The sequence below is a fragment of the Lates calcarifer genome, linkage group LG14, assembly GCF_001640805.2.
Source record: "Lates calcarifer isolate ASB-BC8 linkage group LG14, TLL_Latcal_v3, whole genome shotgun sequence".
Lineage (NCBI taxonomy): Eukaryota > Metazoa > Chordata > Actinopteri > Centropomidae > Lates > Lates calcarifer.
In genome coordinates this window covers 12,996,801-13,020,993 of record NC_066846.1, presented here as the reverse complement: position 1 = coordinate 13,020,993, position 24,193 = coordinate 12,996,801, and the positions used below count along the sequence as shown (strand labels likewise).

Here is a 24,193-nt window from a genome sequence, read left to right as displayed (position 1 = left end):
GAGACGGAAGGCAAGACATAAGAAGAGGAGAGACGAGAGAGGGAAGGGGGGAGGAGATAGAGAGATGAAGAAAGAATCTGAGAAGAGGAGGAGACAAAAAGGAAATGAAGGAGATGAGATGAGGAGAAAGGGAGGACGAGGAGTTTTGGGTGAACTTGAGGTCAGTAGGTAAGTTTGGATGGAGGGATGGAAGGAGGAGTGTAGGGTACAAACAGTAGGAGGAGGAGGAGGAGGAGGAGGAGGAGGAGGAAGAGGAGGAGGAGGAGAGGCAGATAAGACGGATGGAAATGGAAGAGAAGAAGAAGAAGAAGAAGGAGGAGAAAAAATGGAGAGCGTGGGCTTTCCAAAAAAAAAAAAAAAAATGAGCCACACGCGAGCCAGCAGGTCGTCACACACACACACACACTCACACACACACACTCACACACACACACACACACACCTGACCCTCGATTCACCCTAAACACACACACACACACAGAGAAAACGGCAGGTCTCTCTCTTCACCTCTCGCTGAACTTCTCCCTCCGTCTCTCTCCCCCTCTCTCACCTCGCCATGACCTCCCCCGTGCTATCGCTTCTGTCTCCACACACACACACACACACACACACACACACAGATTATTGCTTCCTCTTATTCTTATGGGGGGAGGAGGGGGAGGAGGGGGAGACGAGCAGAAAAACAAAGTGACGTGTTACCCTCACATTTCTTGTTTGTTTTCTCTCATTTCTCCTCCGCTAATGGGGTCCTCCCTCCCTCCCTCCCTCCCTTATCCATCACTCCTTCCTTTCCTTACAGCTCCCTCTCCTTCTCCTCCATCCTCGCCTCCTCCTTCCCCCCCTGTTTCTATCTCTCCGTTCCTCCCTCTGCATTCCTGCTCTCCTTATCTCTCCATCCCCCCTTTCTTTTCTTGTCTATCTGTACATCTCTCTCCTCACCCTCCTTTGACCTCCGCCTCCTCCTTTACTTTGTCATTCCATCTCTCCATCCCTCCATTCTTTCCCTCTCCATCTCTACCTGTACCTCCCCCTCCTCCCCCTTCCTCTCCTCGCCCTTTTTCTTCTACTCTTATCATCAACTTTATTCCTATTTCATCCCTCCATCCTTACCTTCCCTCTCCGCCTACTCCTGTTCTCTCTGTTCCTTCTCCTCCCTTTGCCTCGTCTCTCCATCCCTTTCTTTCCCTGACCTCTCCCTCTCCCCTCCTCCATCTCTTCCTCCTCCATCCCTCCCTCCTTCCTGTCCCTTCTTTCTTTCCACTCTTCTTATCTTCTCCCCCTTTACCTTCTCTTCCTCCTCATCCCTCTTCTCCTTCTCCTCATTCTCACCATCCCCCCTTCTATCTACACTCCCCCTTACCTCTCCCTTTCCTCCCCTTCTCTCTCTTCTCCCCCTTTTACCTCCTCCTCCTCCTCTTTTCAGTCTCATCTCTCCATCCCTTCCTTTCTTTGCTCTCTCTTCACTTCTCCTCCACCTCGTCCTCCTAAATCTCTCCTTTCTTTCCATCTCCTCCTCCTCTCCTCATTCTCGCCATCCTTCCTCTCTTTCCCCTCTCCATCCATGCCTCCCCCCCCCTCCTCCTCCTCCCCCCTCCTCAATGTTTAGCAGACTTGTTAATGGTTATTCCGGCTGTGGGCAGGATTTATTTGTTTAGGACCGTCGGGGAATTGCTGTGTTCCCGTTCCTAATGGCCAAACGTCAGGGTCACCCAGAATTCATCATGTTTACACCCGTGTGCGCGCGCGCACACACACACACACACACACACACACACAGACACACACACACACACACTGGTTGTGATTATGTAATGTTTCTGCGATGAAGGAAAGAAATTTGTGACTAAACACCCTGAACCAAAGATCATTTCTCTTGACAAAACCGGCAGAAAAAATGAAAAGCTGATAAAAAAAATTAAACAAAATAAGTAATATTCTACTTTTTCTCCTGCATACCTTCACTGTTTCTTACACTCCATCCATCCATCCCTTCCTCCCAACATCCACTCCCTCTCTCTCTCAGCTGTCCAGCTCCTCTTTAAATTTGACAGAGAGGAGGTCAAAGGTCACTAAAAGCAAGGAAAGTGGATTAGACTTTTTATTTTGGCACCTGTCCATCTCCAGTCCTTCCCTCCATCCATCATCCATCCATCCATTTACCTGCTGCACTTTAAAGAGATCACTGTTGGACATCATTTTAACCATCAATTAATCTACTGATTGCTTTCAGACCTTCAGAAATAACCATGAAAAGTGTTGCCCTAGGTTACATCCTCGAATGTCTTCCTCCGTCCGACCAAGAGTCTAAAACACGAAGTGAATTAATTGATTATAATGCACGACAAAAGGTGTTTTCAAAACGGAGAAACTTCCTCATCGGTCAAACATGAGCCAACGTAGCACCGGCAACCATCCATCCATTACCTATACCATTTATCCTTAAGGGTTGCAGGAGGGTTGGAGCCAATTCCAGCTGACACTGCGTCAGTTCCCTTTAATAAAAATACTAAACATGCAGTTTTTTGTCTTCAGCAGCCTCCCACTGAAGTTCAAAGGTCACCAAAAGCAAAGAAAAGTGCTTCTGACCTGTCGCCATCAGGAAAAACGTTTGCTTTGACACCTGTCCATCATCAGTCGACTCTCCCTTCTTTCCCTCCCGCCATCACTAAATCCTCATTTAAGTTCAAAGGTCACCACCGACACACCAAGACCACACTGACACCTGTCAATCAAGTCTGCCTGGAGTATGTTTAAGGTCAAAAAATGAGAAGAAAATGTCCTTCCAACAAGAATTCAACTCACTAAAAGCAGAGAGAGTGGGTTTTACTTTTATCAGGAAAAAACAACAACACGTCCGTCATCTGTGAATTCTCCCTCCCTCTACCTGCTGCAATCTGTAATCTCTTGGCCGGGTTTCAGGGTTGAAAGGTCACTCAAAAGAGCAGGAGTGTTTTCTTATGGCCAGAGAAAGAAGATTAGTTTGACACCTGCCTGTCAGTGTCATGTTGGACTGCTACAGTTTTCTGGGACAAAGGTCTCAGAAAAGATCAAGATTTTCTTTACTTGGTGCCAGATTAAATATTTAAAACACCACAACAAGAAAACAAAAACTCTTGAATAAAAAGGTCTTTCACTGTAGGAATTCAATCCATAATGTTCTCAGACACTGATAATAACAATGGGAGTCTGTCAGTGGCAAAAACGAGCACTTTAGCGGACGTCCATTGACATGGACGATTGACCACTGGTGGTTGCTGATTGCTATCAATCATTTACACACCAAAACATGAGAAAATAAAATGCTTTCAAACTTATATATTTTCTGTACACAAACTACACTCGATTTAAGCTAAAGATTCTTTAATTGATTCCCTGATTCATTATTTGGTCCATAAAACATCATATAACGGTGGAAAATACCCATCAAAATTCTATAAAGCCCAAGATAATGACATAAAATTGCTTGTTTTGCCTGACAAACAGTCTAAACCCAACAGTTACTTTCATCATCTCTAGTCTGTAAGACCCTTTTAGGGCGGCTGATACATCCAGATACAAGTCACAAACTCTAAAATGTTAAATTTACAACTGAATAAAACTGAGAAAAGTAGTAAATCCTCACATCTGAGAAGCTGAAACCATCAAACGTTTGGCTGTTTTGTTTGATAAATCACTGAAAATTACTGATAATCACACACAAACTATCATTTAAGCCTGTCCAACCTGAACTGGTCGGGCACAAGAAGCCGACTGACAACCTGCAGCAAAAAAGGATTTTACACTTAACCCCAAACCTCTGTTCTTGACCCCTGAAAGCAAGAGGTCAGAGGGCATATTCAGGGGTTATCTGCTGTCCGGCTACCGTCTCTCTGAGCGTCTGACAGACACTTAAACTCCAACAAACAGCAGAAACTTTCTCTCACTCTCCTCTTCTATAACAACAACACACAGACCTATAGAGTTTCCTGCAGCTTGAACTGTATCGCTCCATCTCGATCTATGAATGGAACGAAGTAAGCTGGGATGTTTATCGCTCCGCAACAGGGAACTAATTTTTCTTTCTTACCGGTGGGCCAAAAATTAAATTAAAACCAAAAGCTTGTATCTTTGTGCGTCCGCCTGCAGCCTCGTTTCTACGACCGCAACTCGCTGCTGCCAGAAACCACAACATAGCACAATCTCCACTGTGATACTCCTTCATCGTACACACTGTACTTTATTAATCAGCAGCAGGGCCGAATGCTCGTCATGTGCAGGGTAATAATATACAGCGGAGAAAAGATAAAATCTGGGTATTTTATCGCTCCCTGTGGGGAAGCTGTCTTTTGTGTTGTTACCCTGAGCACAGAGGTCAAAGGTCAGCTACAGAACAGCACCACTGGAGCTTGCTCAAGGGCACTTTAGCAGGCTGGATGACTGCCATTCAGGAGCTTTCAACTGATAAGTTAATCAAAAACATATAAATTATACTCAGCTGGAAAACAAAAGCTTTGGTTGGGGACTTGTTATTGTTGCTCTACATCAATTATTGACAGCAATAAACTGATCTCTGAAAAGTTTTTTTTAACCTTCATGTATGTGAGTAGATCTCACACACTTTTGTATTTGTATTGCTAAAGGTTTGGGCAACTGGACGAATGTATTGCCATTTTTTAGGGGTGATATTCAGCAGTTTATTTTGCTAATTAAAGAGAATTCAACTCAACTAATTGATTAACCTGTAAGGCACAATTCAAAGCTACTGTGAGGAACTGGCAGTTGGACTTATTTTATATATTTTGCTCGTTCTTGTGGCACTGATTTCCCTTTTTTCACCGAACAGGACATTGGCTAAATTATAGTTAAGTCTTCTCGATTGGTGCTGAAAAGCAACATCGATTCACATTTAAGAATTAGACCAAAACCTTTATGTGCTGTTGTGCACCCTGATCCTGTAGTTAGTAGATGTGATCTAATGTTGGACAGTCTTTACAACTTATTGCTCATCAAAGACCTCAAGGTGATTGGTTTTGATTAGCTCACAGTAGCGTATACGCTCCCAAATATCATGTTATCTTTAGAGCATTATTACTCTGGGTTGTTCCTCTCAGGTTGTTCCTCTGAACTCTAAGCTACCTTACTTACATAACTCACTTATGTTCTCTTTCTCCTGCTTTGTCTCTTAACTTTTCCCCTCTTTCCATTATCTCCTTTCTCTTTCTCCCACTTACTCTGTCTCTCACCTCTATCACCTCCCCCATCCTCCCCCTCTCTCTTTCCTCGTCAGCAGTGACAAGAGAAGTTGTACGACCCCTCGACAAAAGTGAGAGCTGGCTGAAATGGAATGAGTGCGGAAAAAAAAACAGAAACAAAAACGAGAGAGGAGCGCTGGTGGTTCAACCAGGGGTCTCCGCTGTCAATTAGACACTACACAGACGGAGAGAGGGCGAGCGAGAGACATAGACGGACAGAGACGGAGTGGGAGAGAGAGAGAGAGAAAATGAGAGGAGGTAAATGAGAGGGAAGAGAGAAAAGTCAAAAAGAATGATTGGGGAAATATTACAGGACTGCAGGAGAAAGGGAAAAGGAGGGAGCGAAAGAGGTCAGGCGGAGGGTAACTAGATGTTACGGAGGAGGAAGAAGGAGCGAGTGAGAAACGGGGAGACGATAAACGAGTGCAGGCTGAAGTCAGAGGGGCCTGCTGGGAGCTGCTCTGTGCACTGATAAAGCAAATAAAGACAGAATACTCCAAAACAAACAGGGCTGGAAAAACAGCGGCTTTTTAGCTGCCGCTCTGAGCTCAATTTAGATTCAAGCACTTTTTAAAAAGGTCAATTTTGGCCTCAGTCACTTTTTTAAAGTCAATTTGTGTCCAGACACTTTTTAGAGGTTAATTCTGGGCCAGGAGTTCATTTTGGGTTCGTCCACGTCTCAGATTTCACTTTGGTAAAGGCTTTCACCACAGCTTGAATTAGATTAAAATACTCTTAGAATTATTTTGCATTAAACGCTTCTACATGGATTCAAATTACTTTTAAAGTTGAATTCCGGCACTTTTTAATTGTCAATAAAGGCTGAAGTACTTTGCTAAACTGGATTTAAAAACTCCCCCTCCACTTAGAAATATGTTTTGCTTCTTATTATTTCACTTAAACTCATATTAACTTTCATACAGCCTGAGTTAAACAAATGAAGTGATTATCTTACAAAGTTAAAGTCCTTTTAGCACCAAATTCTGCAGGTCAATACAACTGGAACAGTGAATTTTGTACTTTAAAAAACAGGAACCGATCGATCAAGCCTCATATTATCTGTAGATGTAGCTCAACTAAACACAGAATGAGGACTGTAAATGTCCTCTTACAATTAAATTGTGTTAGAAAGGGGTCAGTTTACGGTCAGTATAGACAGGAGTTAAATAGTAATCTATGTACATGTGGGTATGTGGGAAAAAAGTGAACTTATCCTTTAAAACATGTCTACAGTGGATCTAAAGAATCAGAAACTCAAGGTCTGTGTCTAAATTGAGGTACTTCCACACTCACACTCACACTAAGCCAATGAGTATACAGTATAAACAGTGTACTGCATTAAAGTCTATTGACTGATATATTTACATAAAGTTGATTTCGAGAGAAAAGGCCAGAAAAACCTTGAAAACATCACCCTACACTCCAAAATCACAATCTTACAAAGTTCTTTTTGTGTTTTGTTGTATCCTAAATGCCTCATTTTTTTCTTTTATAAACAAGTGTGTGAGTGTGGTGAAATAATTTTAACTCTTTCTGTTGCCTGTGCTCGTCAACTTTTAGTTAAATTTCTTTATTCTTGTACAGATTTCAAATGTTGGAGGCAAAGAAACAGTTTTAAAGATTATTTTTCTGCACTTGTCGTAAGAAAAACAAGACATTTGAGACTCAATATCACAGAAAATGTATTTGATAACACTGAGATTCTTTTGCTATGTGCTCCAAAAGTCTAAAAGAAACGGGAGGCAGGGGTAGCATTAAAATAATCTGCGGTGCATTTGGTGGCGTAGCTTGTAATCTTATGATATGAATTTATTAGTCATCTGGATCAGAGGTTCCCAGACTGGAGGATCAGGAGAACTAAAGGATTGGAGGATAAATCTGAGGAGTTTGCAGGAGTATGTTATTTTACTGCAAATTCTACTTATTATTTCAGACATTTCTTAAATCGTTGCTTCATTTTGTTATGAAATTCGACCGAGGAAACATCTAAAACTGCTGCAACATGTGACAAAAGGTCACAAGTCCAAACACATTTAGTAGAAATCTCAAATACATCTGTGGCCTTCAAGCAATTATTCAACTGCAGGAGGAGAAAAAAAAAAAGGATCCAATTTGCAGATCTACTCAAGTGTTTCCCAACGTTTTCACTGCAGCTTGAACTTCTCTCTCTGACTCTTGTCTCCTCAACAACCCCCAAAACAGGAAACAGTTGAAAGGTGAGAGCGGTTTTAAGGGTCTCGATTTTTTGGTTTGACCATGAAATGACCGCAGAGTTTCTCTCTCACACACTCACACACAGGAAGGGGTGTAGATGCAGGTCGTATCGGGGAGCCTGATGGAGAGGTCAAGACTGATAACGCAGAACAATGACCTGACCCGGTCAACACACGGCCACTCAGTGTGTGTGTGTGTGTTTAAGTGTGTGTTATTATTATGTCAGAAAGAGGAAGACGCGAGGGTGTGTGTGCATCTATATCTGCGATTTTTATGAGTCAAATCCATTTATTAAAGCGTGTGAGATCAATTTAAGTGTGTATCTGAACCACCTTGACCCTCCCTCCCACAATTCCTGACCGCTACTTGACCATCGGTCGGAAGCAGCGAACCGCCGCTCCCCACCCCGTCCAATCAGGTTGCTGCTGAATAGCACTGTTGCCGTGACCACCGGCTGACCTGTTGTCACGCCGATAAGGCCCGGCCACAGACGGGACAGGAAGTTGAGACAGGGGCCGAGAAACACACACACACACACACACACACACACACCAAGTGAATTCTCCCACACAAATAACATCTTGACTTGGACGCACACTTTCTCAAACTATTTTTTGCTGCGTTATCTCGAGCGCAGACGTTCCAAACACGCAAAGTCAGCTGTAAAATATAAAGAGGAAGATCAAATGCATGTGTGTGAGACAGGTGTGTGTATGCAAGTATGTGTGTGTGATCAGATAAGGGTGTTTTTTTGGAGTTTTGGGGGGGTCCTTACGGCGAGTTCTCACCCCTCCCTGGCACCAATACTTATCCCATTGACCTTGCATTGCACCCGTTGTGAGTTGTGTGTGTTTGGAGGAGACATCAGCCTCCACGACGCCTTGTAACGGCACTTTAAGAGGGAAAAAGAAGTAGAAAAAGAAACTGAGAGGAAGAGGAGGAGTGAGGGGGAAGAGCCACATTCATAAAAATTACTCTAAAACAAGGCAAAGCTTTAAAAAAAAAGTTTAGAGCTCAGAGTCAAGTGGAGGATAACCGGATTATTTTCTTTCCTCTCCACTACATTAACACTCATTATTTCTATTTCTTGGAATCTGGGGGAAAAGAAAACAGCTTGAACTCTGATCATCTAAAATAAATGAACAACCGCAAAAGAGAAAAAAAAAAAATCTGGGTGGAAATTGATTTTAAAAACACAATTTGCAGTGCAGCCACGCAGTAGGTGTTTGTTTTAAGCTTTACAAAGGATCGGCTCATTTGAATTTTCTCCCAGTTTTCTACTCCGAGAGGTTTTCCTGGGTTGTGCTTCCTGCAGCAGGAAAAGACACAACCACCTTTAAGTCATTCGATCCTTTCAAGAAATCTGAATACTGGTGAGTTTGGTGAGCAATCTGTAAAAATGATGAGCCTTCACTGTAAGTTATAAAGGAGGTGAAGTGGATGATTTCATCTCTCAACCTTTCTCTACATCAAGCAAAAGGAGCCACTGTTGTGTACAACATGAAAATCAAATCAATGATTTAAACACATAAATGATTTGATTAAATTGAAATGCATGGATGGATGGATTGATTGATTGGATGGATCGCATGGATAGAAATGTAGCCCATGTAGCCTAATTCTAAACTACAGTCTGGTAATTTCCGATGCTGCTGTTATTGTTGGAAAGCTGCACACAAGTCCAGTCAGTTTTTTAAGTCGCTTCAGGAGTTATCTGAGGGCACTTTTCATATGGAGCAGGTCTAGACCGAACTCTTTACTCAAAGAGACCCAACAGTTCCCACCATGAGCAGAACTAGGCGACAGTGGAGAAGACAAACTTTCTTTCAAGAGGCAGAAACCTTGAGCAGAACTGGACTCAGGCTGGGTGGCCATCTGCCTTGACCGGTCGGGTTGAGAAGGAGTTTTAGTCCTTGAGAGTTAAGTCCAACTGAATCCTGATGTTCAAGACTCGTAATTTGACATGAACTTGAGCACTAAAACTTGGGTGGAGATGAGGACTTAGACGTCACTTTCAAAGACTCAACCTTGATGACTCAGACTTGACTCTTATTTGTTCTCAAACAATGGAGACCCAAGACTCAACTCGCACTTGAGGTTTGAGGTTGAGTCCAGCAAACAGGGTCACCTTTAACTACAATTCTTCCGGATTTTAAGCTCCACCAGATGATTAGAGATTGAACTGTGTCCCACTTTTGGACATAGTTTATATTTCAAATACAACGTGACAGCCCTTGTGCCTTCAGTGTGTACTTCTAACCAATTTTTAACACTACTTAGTTTAAATTTTATTTGTTTTTCGACATCCACAACTCAACAATCTGGGTTCCCATTCAGAAATCAAAACTTTCCTTCATTCTTTTCATCATTTTCTCGATGTTAGACATTATAAAAAGAGAGAAACGGAGCTGATGGGATGCAGTACGAGTTCTTGGCCAGATCTGAACCCAGGACGTCACGGTTGCGTGGTTACACGGTGCGTCTCTCAGACTGCTTGGCCACCATGACGCCCGGCGGACCAGCATTTCTATGAGTGCATGTTTTGCAGGACCATCGACACTTTTGTGATCCCACGTCCGAAAGTTTGCGTGTCTCCCCCTGCTCTCTCCCCCGGCAATAGATCGGCGGGGCGAGCATTTAGATGTCCGTCTGCTGCTCATCCTCCCTTCGCCGCCTCTTTCTTCTCCGGTCATCTCGCTCTTTTCACCCCTCTCCACTCCTCTATTCATCCCCCCTTCTGTGACCGGTCAAACGGAAGAAGGGAAGTGTCAGCCTCCCGAGGAGAGAGAGAGAGAGGGGGGAGAGACAGAGGGGAGAACGAGGGAGAGACCACCCTGTATGTCCGTTTCACCAGCCGTATCACTTTCACCTGACTGCACTCTTTCACTCCGCGATCCCTCGCTTTTTGCTCGACGTTTTCACGCATTCACGTCTTGTTTTCTCTCTCGGTGATGTTCAGAATCTCGCCCAGAACGCTCCCACTCTCTCTTTTTCTCTTCTTCCTGTCATTTTCCTTTTGGATTCATTCATCCACCCCTTCTCCAACTTTCTCCCTCATTTACGCCTTTCTGCTCAGATTTTTTATTTATTTTTTGGTGCACTTTCACCATCTCTTTCCATCTTCTCTCCTTGTTTGTCCTCCCTCTCTCCCTACCCCTCCACATGAGTCTGGTGAGGAGTTGAAAGGTCGAAGGTCAACCTGTCGCATGTGTACGCTGGCCGCCGTTCAGCCCCCGACACACACACACACATGCGTACAGTCTTGTCAGCAGTCCCTTTCCTGAACCTGACCTGTCACAGTTTTACAAACACGCCCACGCTGCAGCTGTCCCAGCGTGACCACAGTCCTCAGGAATGTGACAGTAGCAGATTCTTCAGCCTCCCCTCCATCTCGCTCCGACCTCCTCTATCTCTTCCTGTCCTCAATTTCACCTCAGTCTACCCTTCTCCTAACCTTCACTTTAAAAAGTTGACGACCTGTAACAAAGTTTTGACCTGGTTTGAGTCCCGCAACAATAAAAAATGAATAAGATGGTGACAGACGGGCCTTGCTTAGCTACACACCTTCAATATTTAATCATTATCATCCGTCTGCTTTTGAAAGGACTTGATCTCAGTTACTTAAAGATGAAATGGAAACGTTCACACATACCACACCATATCGATTCATTTGTCAGCAAACAACCTCAGATAAACTGTAAAAAGGAAATATTTCAGTGTAGCTCCTCTTGTAGCTTTACTCTAATAAGCTCCTTCTAGCGTGAAAAACAAAGTAAAGGAAGGCAAACTTCTATAGCGCATTTGAATCACATAAAAACATACAAACATCAAGTCCTCGCTCATGATTCTGTTACTTTGTCTACACTGGTTTTTACTAACAACATTTTTGATAAAACCTCGTCCATGGTTTGGCCCTGGTCTGGTTCAACTTTGAAAGATTAAAGGACTAATCTGACATTCTCATTTATCTCTATTTTAACCAACCCAGTCCCATCAATCTGTGTAAAAATATATAAACATAGCGTGCGGTGCATGTGCCAATCCTTTCCCTGTTGTTTGGGTTCAAATGTTTTGGTTTAAGCACAAAAACCACTTGGGTAGGAGTTGTGGAAAGATTGTGGTGTGGGATAAAACAGTAAAATGCCATTTAATGGATCTAAACATTGGTCAAACTGTCCGGCCACTGGTCTTGAACAGCGCTCTCCTGCAAAGTCCCTAGCCGTCCATCCAACACCCACCTCCTAACGAGCCAAAAATCAACTTATAAGATGAAAATAAAGTTACACATCATCTGAAACACCAAGTGGACATGGGACGGATTGACCTGCATGAAAACTTGGACTTGGCATTTACTCCAAGCATTTCAAAAGTGCAAAGTTGTGTTATTTGTACACAGATCGAAATTGAGAATTGGGAGCTGATTTTAACTGATTTTAGCTTAGCATAAAGACTGGAAACAGAGGCAAACAACTAGCCTATAGGGAAGACCACAACGTGTTGTTTTTTTACACAGTTACACAGGTTAAACAAACAACATGTTAATCTATCAATCTTCTCATCCAGTTTATGTCAAAACAGCAAAGAAGCATGTTCTCAAAACGTCAAACAACTGCTTTTAACCTTTGATCTGAGGAAAGACATTTCTCTATCTGCGACGAAATAAGTTAAAAACTCATCTCATCTGCCTCATCAGGACTGTGACGTGGTCGTTCTTGCGTCAAACCAAAGAGACTAGCAAAGGTAAAACAACTCAAGCAGAAACTTCCCATGTAAAAATCTGTTCTGACTGTGGCAGAAAACTGTGTTTATGAAGCTACTTGAGACGTTGAGGTTTCCAGAGCCTTTAAGTTCAGTCTACGTCGATCCTCGAGGTGAATTTTATGCAGTAGGTAAGTAAAACACACTAAAAACATGTGTTACACTATTATCTGTATGTCCTATGAACTATTCTCCTGAGCTTCATACCCCTTTTCTTTCCCTCCCTCCATTTCATCACTTTCTAACCCCCCTCCTCTTCCTCTTTCTTCCACATGTGGGTGTAGATTTCAGGTCAGCTTGGCTAAAGACAAACTCTGGATCAAACTCCAGAAAATAAATCATGCTGACATCGAACGGGCTTAACAGTAGCTTAAATGAAACTCCATCTATCCTCATCTCAAGATAAAAAACAAAAACTCTGACTGGTGGAGAATTACAGTCGTACTCATGGGTTAACTGCTAAATAAAGAGAAGCAGGGTGTAAACAATAATGTTTTCGGGACAATATGATTTTGAGGGATTGTTTCCTGGAAGAACGTAGCGTTCAGTGGGAGTCAGGAAAACTGAGAGGAAGCGAGGAGCGTTAAGTAGCATGTGCACTCGAGGCGGGAACAATGAAGTTAACAAACAAACTCTTGACAGAATCAAGTGAAGGCTTCCTGCCGCAGTGATGGACGATGGAAGTTGTTTTTCATACTGTACAAGGATTAAAAAAAAGAAAAGAGCCTCGCCTGAAGGGGGAAACAAACCTTCACATGTGCAAATCTCTTATTTTGTAAATGCTATACCACAAATTACAACTTATGAACTTCTCTCACTGTTACAGCGGAGTGAAATCAGCAATAAATGCCTCTACATTGAGCAACATTGAGCAACAGCGCCCTCTGCAGCCACGAGTCGTAATTAACTCTGTTCACGGCTCCGTGTCTGAGTGATTGAAAAGATTTTCATGTGCAGAAAACAAAGTCTGACTGCTCACTGAACTGAAACACAACCGAATATGCAGTGTATATTACCCATGATCCCCGACTTCTAGAGCAGGAAGTGCTGTCCCTGTAGCAAACACACCAAACTCCATTCAGAATCCTTGCGATTTTCAAAGTTTCCTGGCTGGATATCTGAGATGAACGCTGGTTTTTAATGACTTCTACATCTTTTTAACTGATCTACAGTTCGGCTTTACTTTGGCAGCTTAAAACGCTGACTATCACTCAGTTAGAGGGAGATCGTACCTGCTCAGTCGAAGATACATCGAGCAAGAACAGGCGTTTACAAGTTACAAGTCAAAATGAATCAGAGACTGTTATTTTAAGGTCAAATAGTTGCATAATGTTGCAAGAGCACCAATTACAGGCAAAAGGTTTATTATGTCAATGTTGCTGTCTTGACAAATTCAGCTTTATCAGACAAAATTCAATGTTTTTTGTGAATTTTGATGTTTTTACCTAGAAATCCAGCCGATAACAAACTGCTTTTACAGTCAAACTGTAACCTGAATGCGTATTTATTCACTTTTGCAGGCTTGTTGCTCAATTGGCCGAGGTTTAATCTCATGAAAGTCAGTACTTCGCTGGTTCCCTCGTGTGGATTGAACGATGTGGGAGGCCTTTCTTGGAAACAGATGACCTCTCTGTGGACCTTTGGTTTTGGTTTGGGGAACATGTCCTAGTCATATGTCATTCAGACGGGTTGGTCTGCGGTTTTTAATGCTGAGGAGGGGAAAAAAATATGCCTAAATAGTTGATTAGAGAATTAAAATTAAAAAAGACAGCACTGGGATTATGACGGTGCAGCTATTTCCTGTGTTTTTTGAGTCTAAAACTGCAGAGAAAGTCAAAATATGATGCACAGAAAAATCATTAAGATGGTGTTTCAACCCTCCCTCCTGCTGCCTCGTTAGTCCGGGTTACAAGGAGGTGAGATGGAGGTTTCCTCTCCCATCGGGCCTCACCTCCTCCCCCCTTTAAAGACAGGCAAGAGGGGTGGAGTGGGGGGGCGAGATCTGCTCTTCTGTCACTGGATAATCGCTACTGGCCACGGCAGTCAATCTGCACAGAGAGAGTCGGGGATAAGGCGAGCGGGTTGTCATGCTGTGACGTGTTGCTTTTGGAGAGCGAGGGGGAAGAGAGGGGAAGCCTCGTGAGGTAATGGTTGGGATGAACACAAACGTCAGACGGAGGGCAAAGGAGCGCTGAGAGGGAGAAGTCGGTGAGTGTCTGAGAGGAGGAGGAGGAGGAGGAGGAGGAGAACGAGAGATGGAGAAACAGAACAAATCGAGATACGTGATGAGAAAGTGAGAAGGGAGGAAGGAGAGGTTAGAGATGGAGGAGATTAAGGATTTAACCAGGAGAAGGACGAGAGGAGAAAGGAGGGATAGAAGGCAAGGAGGAGAGGAGAGAGGAGAAGAGGGGGAATTACAGAGGAGGAGGAGAACAGGTAAGGAGGAGATGAGGGGAGACAGAGAAGAGACAGAAGTCAAGGAGAGAGAAAAGACAGAGGAGAGGAGAGGAGGAGAAAAAGAGGACGAGGGGAGAGGTGGGAAAGCAGCTGGAGAGGAGAGAGGAAGAGACTGAGGAGGAGAGGAGAGGAAGGGAGAGGAGAGAGAACTTGATCAGAGGAAGGGGGAGAAGAGGGGAGAAAGGGAGAGGAAGGAATTGAATAAAGGAGAGGAGAGGAAAAAGTGGAAGAGAGAAAAGGAAGGAATTGAGGAGGGAAAAGCCTGAGGAGAGATGTGAGGAAAGGAGACAAGAGGAAGGGAAGGAACTGGGGAGAAAAGAGGAGAGGAAAAGAAAAGAAGTAGGAGGAGAGGAGAGGAGAGGAAAAGAAAAGAAGGGGGAGGAGAGGAGATCAACATGGTGGACGCAGGAGAAATGTGCAGGTGTAAAAACCTGAGCGACTGCGACAGAAACAGTAGAAGTCACATAAAATGTGAACGATGGGTGAGGAAAGAAAGTGTCACCCTCTCTCATCACTGTTAACGAGGGAGGAGAAAAATGGAAGGAACAGTAGAGAGGTGAAGATGAGAGGAACAGAAGAATAGAAAAGAAAAGAAAGGAGGTCAGGAAGAGAAAAGAGGGGGGAAAAGATGACATCTGAAAAAGTGAAAAAAGAGATAGATGAACGGATGGAATCTGACTGTCTGTGGTCAACCAGAGGAACGAACCAGGACCAATCAATGAAACACACACACACACACACACACACACACACACACACACACACACACACACGACTGGGCCGAAGGTGGAAGAATGCATGCCTGGCGTATGAACGAGTGGAGAAAGTGGATGAGTGGAGCTCTACTGTTGCAAGCGTTTTTCTGGGGGGATGCCACACCGCAACACACACACACACACACACACACACACACACACACACACACACACACACACACACAGACGCACACAGATGCACACAAAGGGCCAGCCAAAGGTTTGCAGTAACCACAGACTTCTGAATGTTCTAAATATAGGAGGATTGATAGGATCTGTGGAAAAGGGAGGAGGAGGGGTGAGGATGGGTGAGGAGGGGGGAGTGCACACAGACGCACAATCAACCTCCTACGCTCACCAAATTATTTAGCAATCGTCGAGAACGTTAGAAAGACGCTGACAGCTCAGATAAGCTCGTTACAGTGAATCTGTGTTTTGAAGAATCTGACTCACGTGTTGCTGCGACTCAGACAACAAAGATTAAATCAACTTCATTTCAGGTCAAAGGTCAAAGGTTGAACCGAGCTACTGAACTTTTAGGAAGTTACTGAAACGGTTTTCAGCATTTCTGAAGTAAAAACACCACATAATTCTCTCTTTACAGATCTTTAAACGTGAGAGTTTTCTCTGTTTATATGTTTGTAAGTTGAATATCATTGGATTTTGGTCTGTTGGTCGAATAAAACGAGTCAATTTAAGACATTTTTACTATTTTCTGACATTTTTATTGACTAAACTTAATTGAATCCTTTACGAGAAGCGATACTTTAACAGATAAATTAAATAATAATTACTTTCCTGCCTCTTTTTGCAAGTAAGATTTCTTCTGTTTTATATCTTTGTGAATCATTTTAAGACTTTATCTTGGGCTTTAATGCATTTTTCTGATATTTTCTGACGTCTTTATTGACTGAATTTAAGTGGTAGTTTAACAAGTAATGAAAATAATAACTCCTTTCCTTCCTCATTCTGCAGGTAAAATCAAAACACTGGACCACAAGAACGTTGAAGGCCTTTTCACAAACGGCGCGACGTTAATAAAGAATGCGAAAGTAGGAAATTAATCGCACAAAAAAAATCGTCCTCAGTGTGAAAAGACTTTAAGACTGCAGCTTCTTCTCAGACGGTGAAACAAATCCACGGAAAAGCTTCAGAAAGCAGGTGCTGTCATTTATAACCTGAAGCAGCAGGTGTCTGTCTGATATCTGATGTCTCCGTTAAAGAGCATCACACTAAAAAACCTGTATTTTTTAGCGCTGTAGCTCCGATTTCTGGATGTTTATACCTGCAGTTTTTTAGACACAAGATGTAGAGAAACACCTGAATCTCTTTTGGGAACGAAAGAACATGTTTTTATAACTAATTTTAATGTAAATAAACTGACTTTGTTGGGTTGTTGATGCTTGAAGTTTGACGTTGCAGTTAAATATGGGTCAATATGAGAATTCAGGGATGTGAAAACTACATGTCAATTCATTTAAAACTGGAAAGAAATATTCACAGTGGTAAAACAGCTCCAGGTAATATTAAATCCTTCGATTAAAATTCAGCTTTCCTTTATTTTTGCTAAATTTAACAGCATTTGCTCTGACAGTAGAGCTTTTAAGTTTATTTAACATCCATCAGTGCCTGTCTTGTTCCATTTCCTGAACTTCTTCTAGACTAACTGCCTGTACATAGACTCACATGGGGCAAACACCTCACTGAATTAGAGCTGTAGATATGAAACTCGGGCGCTGCCATGTTTACCTCATGCAACAGGAACTTGAGAACTTTCCCATCTGTAAAAGCAGGAGTTTGTCTTTGTGGCCAAATGGAAAGAACTTGAGGAGAAACTGTGATGTTTAGAGCAGGGTATGAAATGTGAATACTGGTTCTGGTGTTGGGCACATTGTGTCTGCAAAGCATCAAATCATGAAACTCGTCCAGACCCTGAAGCAGAAACTGAATTTTAGACTGTGTTACATTTAGATAAAGATCTTAGAGAGATTTTTACAACAACACATGATGTGATTTAACACCTATTTCATGCTCATACTGTCTCCTAAGATATCAAACACCACAAATAACGATAAGGCCTGGAACTATTTACATTATTTACCAACATTTTTGTCATCATTTCCTTGCATATTCCTAAAAATCTAATGAAATAATCATTAAATCATGACTATAATCATGATAACTTATCTTAGTTCTATTGTTATTCTACTAAATACTTTATTTTTCACTTTATATTCTACTTTTCAGTCATATTTAACACTTTAAAGATCATTTTTATCCTGCTTTTGTATTGTATTTGGGAGAAATCTCTGGCACAAGAATTTCCCTTGGGATTAATAAAGTTGTATTGTATCTTATCAGTTAATACCAGTAATAATTAACTAATTAATTTAATGGCAAAGGTCTGGAACGAGAGCACCAGGGATTTTAAATTTGTGCTTTTTAAGACTTTTGAAGAACTGCAAAGACCCTGTCTGCAAAAAAACATCTTTTTTTAAATTTATCAAAGCTAGATATTGAAAAAAGTGTGATGTTATGATCAGTATCAAAACTCAGTTTTGTAATTTCGGACACATAACCTGAGTCTAAAATCAACCAGACAGCTGCAGCTCATCCACAAACTCATCCTATGTGTGAAAAGATTTATTTTAACCTCACATCGCTCGTCTATAAAGCACTAAATAGTTTCGTTACTGGTGAGTTACGAAGCATCCAGACTCCTCAGGTTGTCGGCTTTTAGTTTCGATGCACCTCACCTGTGGCAGAAGCTTCCTGAACACCTGACATCTGCTTTTACCTTTTCATTTTTTTCTCTTTAAGTCTTTTAAATGTAATTTTACTGCGTTTTATTATATGCGTGTTATTTTTGAGTAATTTCTGCACCGAACCTTCAAGATATTCGAGTATGAGCTTGAAAACAACACAACAAAAACACATTTCGCACACATCACACACACGTCTCGTCTCCTCCTGTGCGCGCTCGTGTGTGTGTGTGTCCATCTGAGCATCTTGGTGTGTGTGTGTACATGTACGTGTGAACGTGTGAATGTGTGTGTCCTCGGGGGAACTCCCGTCTCGGCCCTGTCCCAGGACCCCGGAACCTTCCAGAACACCGGGACCCGACCACACAACAAAACGCCCCCGTCAGCGTGATTTATCGACCATTCACCCGCCGGGTCACACACACACACACACACACACACACACACACACAAAGACACACACATATGACGACATATCAAAGCTCGCTCACAACAAACGTGAAAAATTTACCCGAGAGAATAGATGACACAAAAAAAAAGGGGGGAGAAAAGGATGCGCTCGGGGCAGATGTGTACACACTGACGTTTAGGTATGAAAGCGAGTGTGTGGAGGGGTGGAGAGGGGGGAGGAAAGGGGGAGGAAGAGGAGGGAGGGGGGTGCAGTTCTTTTGATATGATAAGAAAGGTTAACGAAAAACAATGGACGAGAGGCCGAAAGAGACAGAAATGAAAGAGCGGAGGAGCTGAATAACTCGGAGTCAACGGATTCTGATCGGCAAAAGAAAAGGGAGGAGGGAGGAGGGAGGAGGGAGGGAAAGAGGGGATGGAGACGGAGGAAGAGGAGGATGAAGCAAGCAGTGGGAGCAAAAGGAGCGAAAAGGGGAAAGAGCGAGGAAGAAGAAGAGGAGGAGGAGGAGGGGTAGAAGTAAACATCGATGCCGGATGAATGCAATTTTTTTTCTTTTCTCCTTCTCCCCATCTTCCCCCCTTTCCTTCTCCTCCTCCGAGCGAGAGAACAAGAGGCACTGCATCATCCCGACAGGCGGAGAAAGAGAAGAGAGGGAGAGAGAAAGAGGGATTGTGACGGAGGGATAAAGGGCTATCCGTCTCTGTCTGTCACCTCATTCATCGTCCCCTGCTCCGTCCTGCCGGCCCATCCGTCATCCGCTGTCACACACACACACACACACACACACACACAAAATACAGACACACACTTTCACCACTCAACAACAACGACAAACACACACACACACACACACATCAAAGACAAGCAGGCAGACACACAAACTTTAACTCGCTCTCCGCCCTGTTTCACACATTCACTGCGATGACACACACACACTCTACGCTCAGCTTCACACACACACACACACACACACACACACACACTCTCACACACACTTTCCAAACACTTTCACAGCAATGATGACAAACGCACACATGCACAGCAGCGCCAGAAAGCCACACAAACTTTCGCTCGGGCTCTTCGCCCCGTTTCACACATTCACAAAGATGACAGACACACACACACACACACACACACACACACACACACACACACACACTCCGCTCAGTTTCACACATTCAACAACGATGACAGACACACACACAAACACACACCCGGAAAAGAATACGCTCGCAAGTGACGATGGCAAACACAACACGAGTTCACGCACGTACGCGCTCGCCTCTCCTGCCAAACGTTTTGTTTTTTTGCGCAAAGTCGAAATACGACAACGACACACACTAAAAAATAAAAAAAATCAAAACACACACAAACACACACACACACACACTCCACCCCAACATCCTGGATTCTCAGCGGAGCCGTCCAGTTCTGTCCTCCTCCTCCTCCTCCTCCTCCTCTCGACTGGTTCTGCTCTGGTTTTTTCCCAGGACCCGAAACAAGACGCCCCAGCACACACAGCCCCGGGCCCGCTTCCCCTCAGCCGTTTCTCAACATCAGGCCCGAGGACCTGGGTCGGGCCTCGGCGGGAAACTCGGTCGAGTCGAGGTGTTTCGCGAGACGTCTCGGCCGCCGAAACTCTCTGAATCTGCTGTACGTCACCGCTCCACTGCATCAGTGACACTGAGTCTGACCTCTTATCACGCTGTTTGAGTCAATCACAAGTCACTGCAACTCGAGGAAAAGGGAGTAGTGGTGCTAGTTACAGGAAGATAATGCCTGTTGCTGCTGCTAATAGACAGCGTGAGCCAAAGATAAAAACAGGCGACAAATTAAACATTAAGTGTGTTAGCAGCTGTAAGAGCAGCTTCAATTCTCCAAGTGTCTGGACTCTACTGAAGAGACATTCCCTCATTGACTGTGTTTGTTTCACATGTCCGTCCAAAATCTCCTGTAGGAGTTAAACTGGTGACTGTGAAGGTTTTAGCAGATGATTCACATCATTTTCATGCATCAAAACCTTCAGTAACAGTTCATATTCAAGCCAACCTCAAACTAAATGATGCGGTGATACAGTAAAATAAAGTTAAATGAAACAACATTGTCACACATGTATGATAAATCTTCAGTGTCATAAAAGCACAAGATAAGAAGCATCATCTTCAGTCAGTCTGCTTTCTCTTCACGGTGTTTCAAACTCAACCTTTAATTGTGTTTGTGCAAAAATAACCCATAAATTCAAAGGAAGATGAAAATATTGTTCTGCACGATGTAGGGAAGACGTTCTGATGACGTCTTAGATCTACAACCATTCGATTTGATCAGTCGGACTTTAGCAGATAAACATTTTTGTACCTTTTATCAGTTTGTCCTGGCCTCTGCACCGTTTCCTGCTTTAGTTTGTTGAAGCCTCTTTTGTTTGTTAATATGTGATTTTTAAGCTTTAAACTGCTCAGTGAGTGAATTTAAAGACATTTCTCACAATAAATGAAGAGTTAAAGGAGAGATCACTGAAATAAAGAGTTGGACGATTAGAAGACGTGACGACACCAAACAGCAAGAGAGAGAATAAAAGAGGTGAAATAAAAAAGAGGAAAAAAAGCAGAGGGTAAAAAAAAAACAAAAATCAGAAAACCAAATGAAGGAGGAAGACGAGGAGGAGGAGGACTGAGGGAGGATGGGAGGAAGGATGAAAAGGAGGAAGAGGAGGGGGAGGAGGAGGTAAAAGAAAGATAGCGGAGCGAGAAAGAAGAAAGAAGAAAACGAAGGAGAGAGGACCACGAGGGAGACAAAGACCTACTTGTCTCAAGTCACTGAAGGCCAGAAGCAACGTGTCACCCTGGAAGCCTGCGACCGGGCCGGCTCTGGCAAAACCTGTGGGAAAATAGAAACCCGCCCCCCCCCAGTCCACCCCCGGAGAGAGGGAAGAGAGAGGAGGAGGAGGAGGAGGAGGAGGAGGAGGAAAAAACAGAGAGAGAGAGAGAGAGGGTGAAAAACTGAATAATAAAAGACCTGGTCGGATTTGCTATGCATCGGGATAGATTGGCAGACAAATGACAGCCTGGGGAGGGAGGGAGGAGGGGGGAGGAAGAGGAGGGGGGAGGAGGGAGGAAGGGGGGAGGGCAGGGTGTTAGAGTCATGTCTTGTTGAAAAAGGAAAAAGAGTGTGAATAAGGGAGTGTGTGTGTGTGTGTGTGTGTGTGTGTGTGTGTGTGTGTGTGAAAGTGCAATGGTTTTGTAGTGTGTGTGTGTGTGTGTGTGTGTGTGTGTGTGTAAAGTGTGTGTGTTTGTTTGTTGTTTGTGCAGGGGGAGGCTTCGCCGGCATGTTTGAGAACAGTCGAGAACTGTTGGATTTTGAACCCAGGGTGACGCCGCCTGTTAGTGTGTGTGTCTCTGTGTGTGTGTGTGTGTGTGTGTGTGTGTGTGTGTGCGTCGGGGTCGTACGGAGTGTGAGCTGGGGTCCTGGCGTCAGTTGGCCCCCGTAAACAAGCCGACTGGTATTCTGAGCGAGGGAACGAGAGAAAAGAGGAGTGCTGCGGAGGGACAGAGCAAGCCTGTAGCTAATCGCTTTTACCTAAGAACACACACACACACACACACACACACACACACAGCACAGCACGGATTACACGCCTGCCATCTTCAGTGACCCCCATGACACACACACACACACACACACAGGCTTTTACACATGAACTCTGCAGCTAGCCGCTAACACCGCTAACCTTGATTTTACACCTGCGAACTTTGACCTTTCACTTCACTTCCTGTCTTTCTTCTTCTCTGTCTTTGTTTGTTTGTTTGTTGTCACTGCGGACGCTGACACACGTAGGTGACAGCTCCACCTGCGAGCACCGACACCACCCTCCCTTTGCTCCGCCATGTTGTACAGGATCTATTTTCTGAGGCGTAATGAGGCTCCATCAGTCGTCTTCTACTGATAACTCTGATGTTGTGGCTTCTCCATCTTTTTTTTTCTTTCCCTTTCTTTACTCTTGTGTCCATTTTGTTCTCTAACGTTACATTTGTTTTCATCTCTGCTGCTAATCTGTTTTAATATTTCTATTTTCTTAAGTTCATTAAGGTCAAACCGAACAAATTAACAAACTGAACCTACGGCGCTAAACAACAGAGAAAAGTTAAAGTGATTTTTACTTCGCTCGAAATGTCCTTGTATCAAACTTTAGCTTCAGTTCCCTCGACAGCTCAAATGCAGCTCAGTTTTCTCTGTTTTAATTTTAATGGCGCCCCCTACTGGTCGCTGCCACATAGTGAAAATCATTACTTTGATTCAAGACACTCGACACAATCTGGCTTTCATTTTTTCATCAGCTCCACTTCGTTTTTTTACCTCATTCTTTCGTCTTTCTAAATTAAACGACAAGTAGGAAGCGTAGTGGTGGAGATGTTGACGTCATGTGACCGTGGATTTAGGCTTCAAATATCATCGGAAAGCATCTCCTCCACCGTTCACCTCCTTCCTCTCCGTCGTGTTCATTTCATCTGCACCTCCCTCTCTTTTTATCTCCCACAATCCCGACATTCCTCCCTCCGTTTAATCTCTAATCCCTCTTTCTTCTCCCTCTCCCTCGCTTCCTCTTCCTTTCAAACTCTCCATTAATTGTCATTTAATCCCTCCTCTCATCCGTGTATTTCACCCCTTCTTTCCTTTTTTTTAATTTCACACCTCTTTCATTTAATCCCATTTCGTGTTGACCCGTCTCGTCGCTCTCCTCTTTCATCCCATCCTGCTTTTTTACCCCTCTTTTTTTCATTTAATCCCTTCTAAATTCACTCTTTGACAATGTGAATTTTCCTCCTCGTCCACTCAATAATTTTCCATCTTTATTCTACTTTTCAATCTATTTTCTTGTCACCCTGTTTCTCCTCCATCCATTTCTCTCCACTCCTTTGTTTATCCCTTCTTTCACCGTGACCTCTTTTTCCTCTTTCGTGTCCGTTCATCTGTCTTTTTTTCATGAACCCATCGCTCTTTTGACTATATTTATCCTCCTCTTCTGTCAAATATTCCCTCCTTTCACTTCTCTCTCTCTCACTCTTTCCTTGCATTTTTCATCTCACCACTTTCGGCCTCTTATTTTAACCCCATCCTCCCATTTCTTTCTTTTGATCTATCCGTCCACCTTTCCTTTTCATTCCTCTTCCACCTTAATATTTAATCCCTCTTTCCTTTTGAATTCTTCAAATTATTCGCCACTTCTTCCTCTACTTCTTTTCCATCCCTCTACTGTATCCTCACCCTCCTCCGCCTTTTTCCCTCCATCGCTCTCTCCATCCGTCTGCCTCCGTAACCTCCTAACCCCTCTGCAGCACTGCACGCATGTCGCTGCACATTACGTCGCACAAACACGAACTGTGTGACCCGAACTGTGACTCTGAGAACCTCGATCATGTAAAGAAAAAAAAAAAAAACAAGAGACGGGGGGGAGGAAAGGGGGGAGGAAAGGGAGGGGAATGAATACAGGGATTGGACGAGGGAGAGAAAGGTGAGGATGCAATGGGAAGGGAAGGAGAGAGGAGGAAGGATGAGGAGACATGGAATCCCTCCTTGTCTTTTTCTCTCTCCCTTCCTCCCCCTTCCTCCTCC

General features: G+C 43.5%; 1 protein-coding gene across 2 annotated transcripts in view; it reads right to left on the bottom strand.

The window, feature by feature from the left end:
• exoc6b (exocyst complex component 6B) overlaps positions 1–24,193 on the bottom strand; it is an 88,217-nt gene that overhangs the window by 9,865 nt on the left and 54,159 nt on the right. For both annotated transcript variants that reach the window (XM_018689344.2, XM_018689345.2), the window contains one exon: positions 21,387–21,460. In XM_018689344.2, coding sequence (XP_018544860.1) covers positions 21,387–21,460 — 74 coding nt within the window. The remainder of the gene's footprint in view (positions 1–21,386; positions 21,461–24,193) is intronic.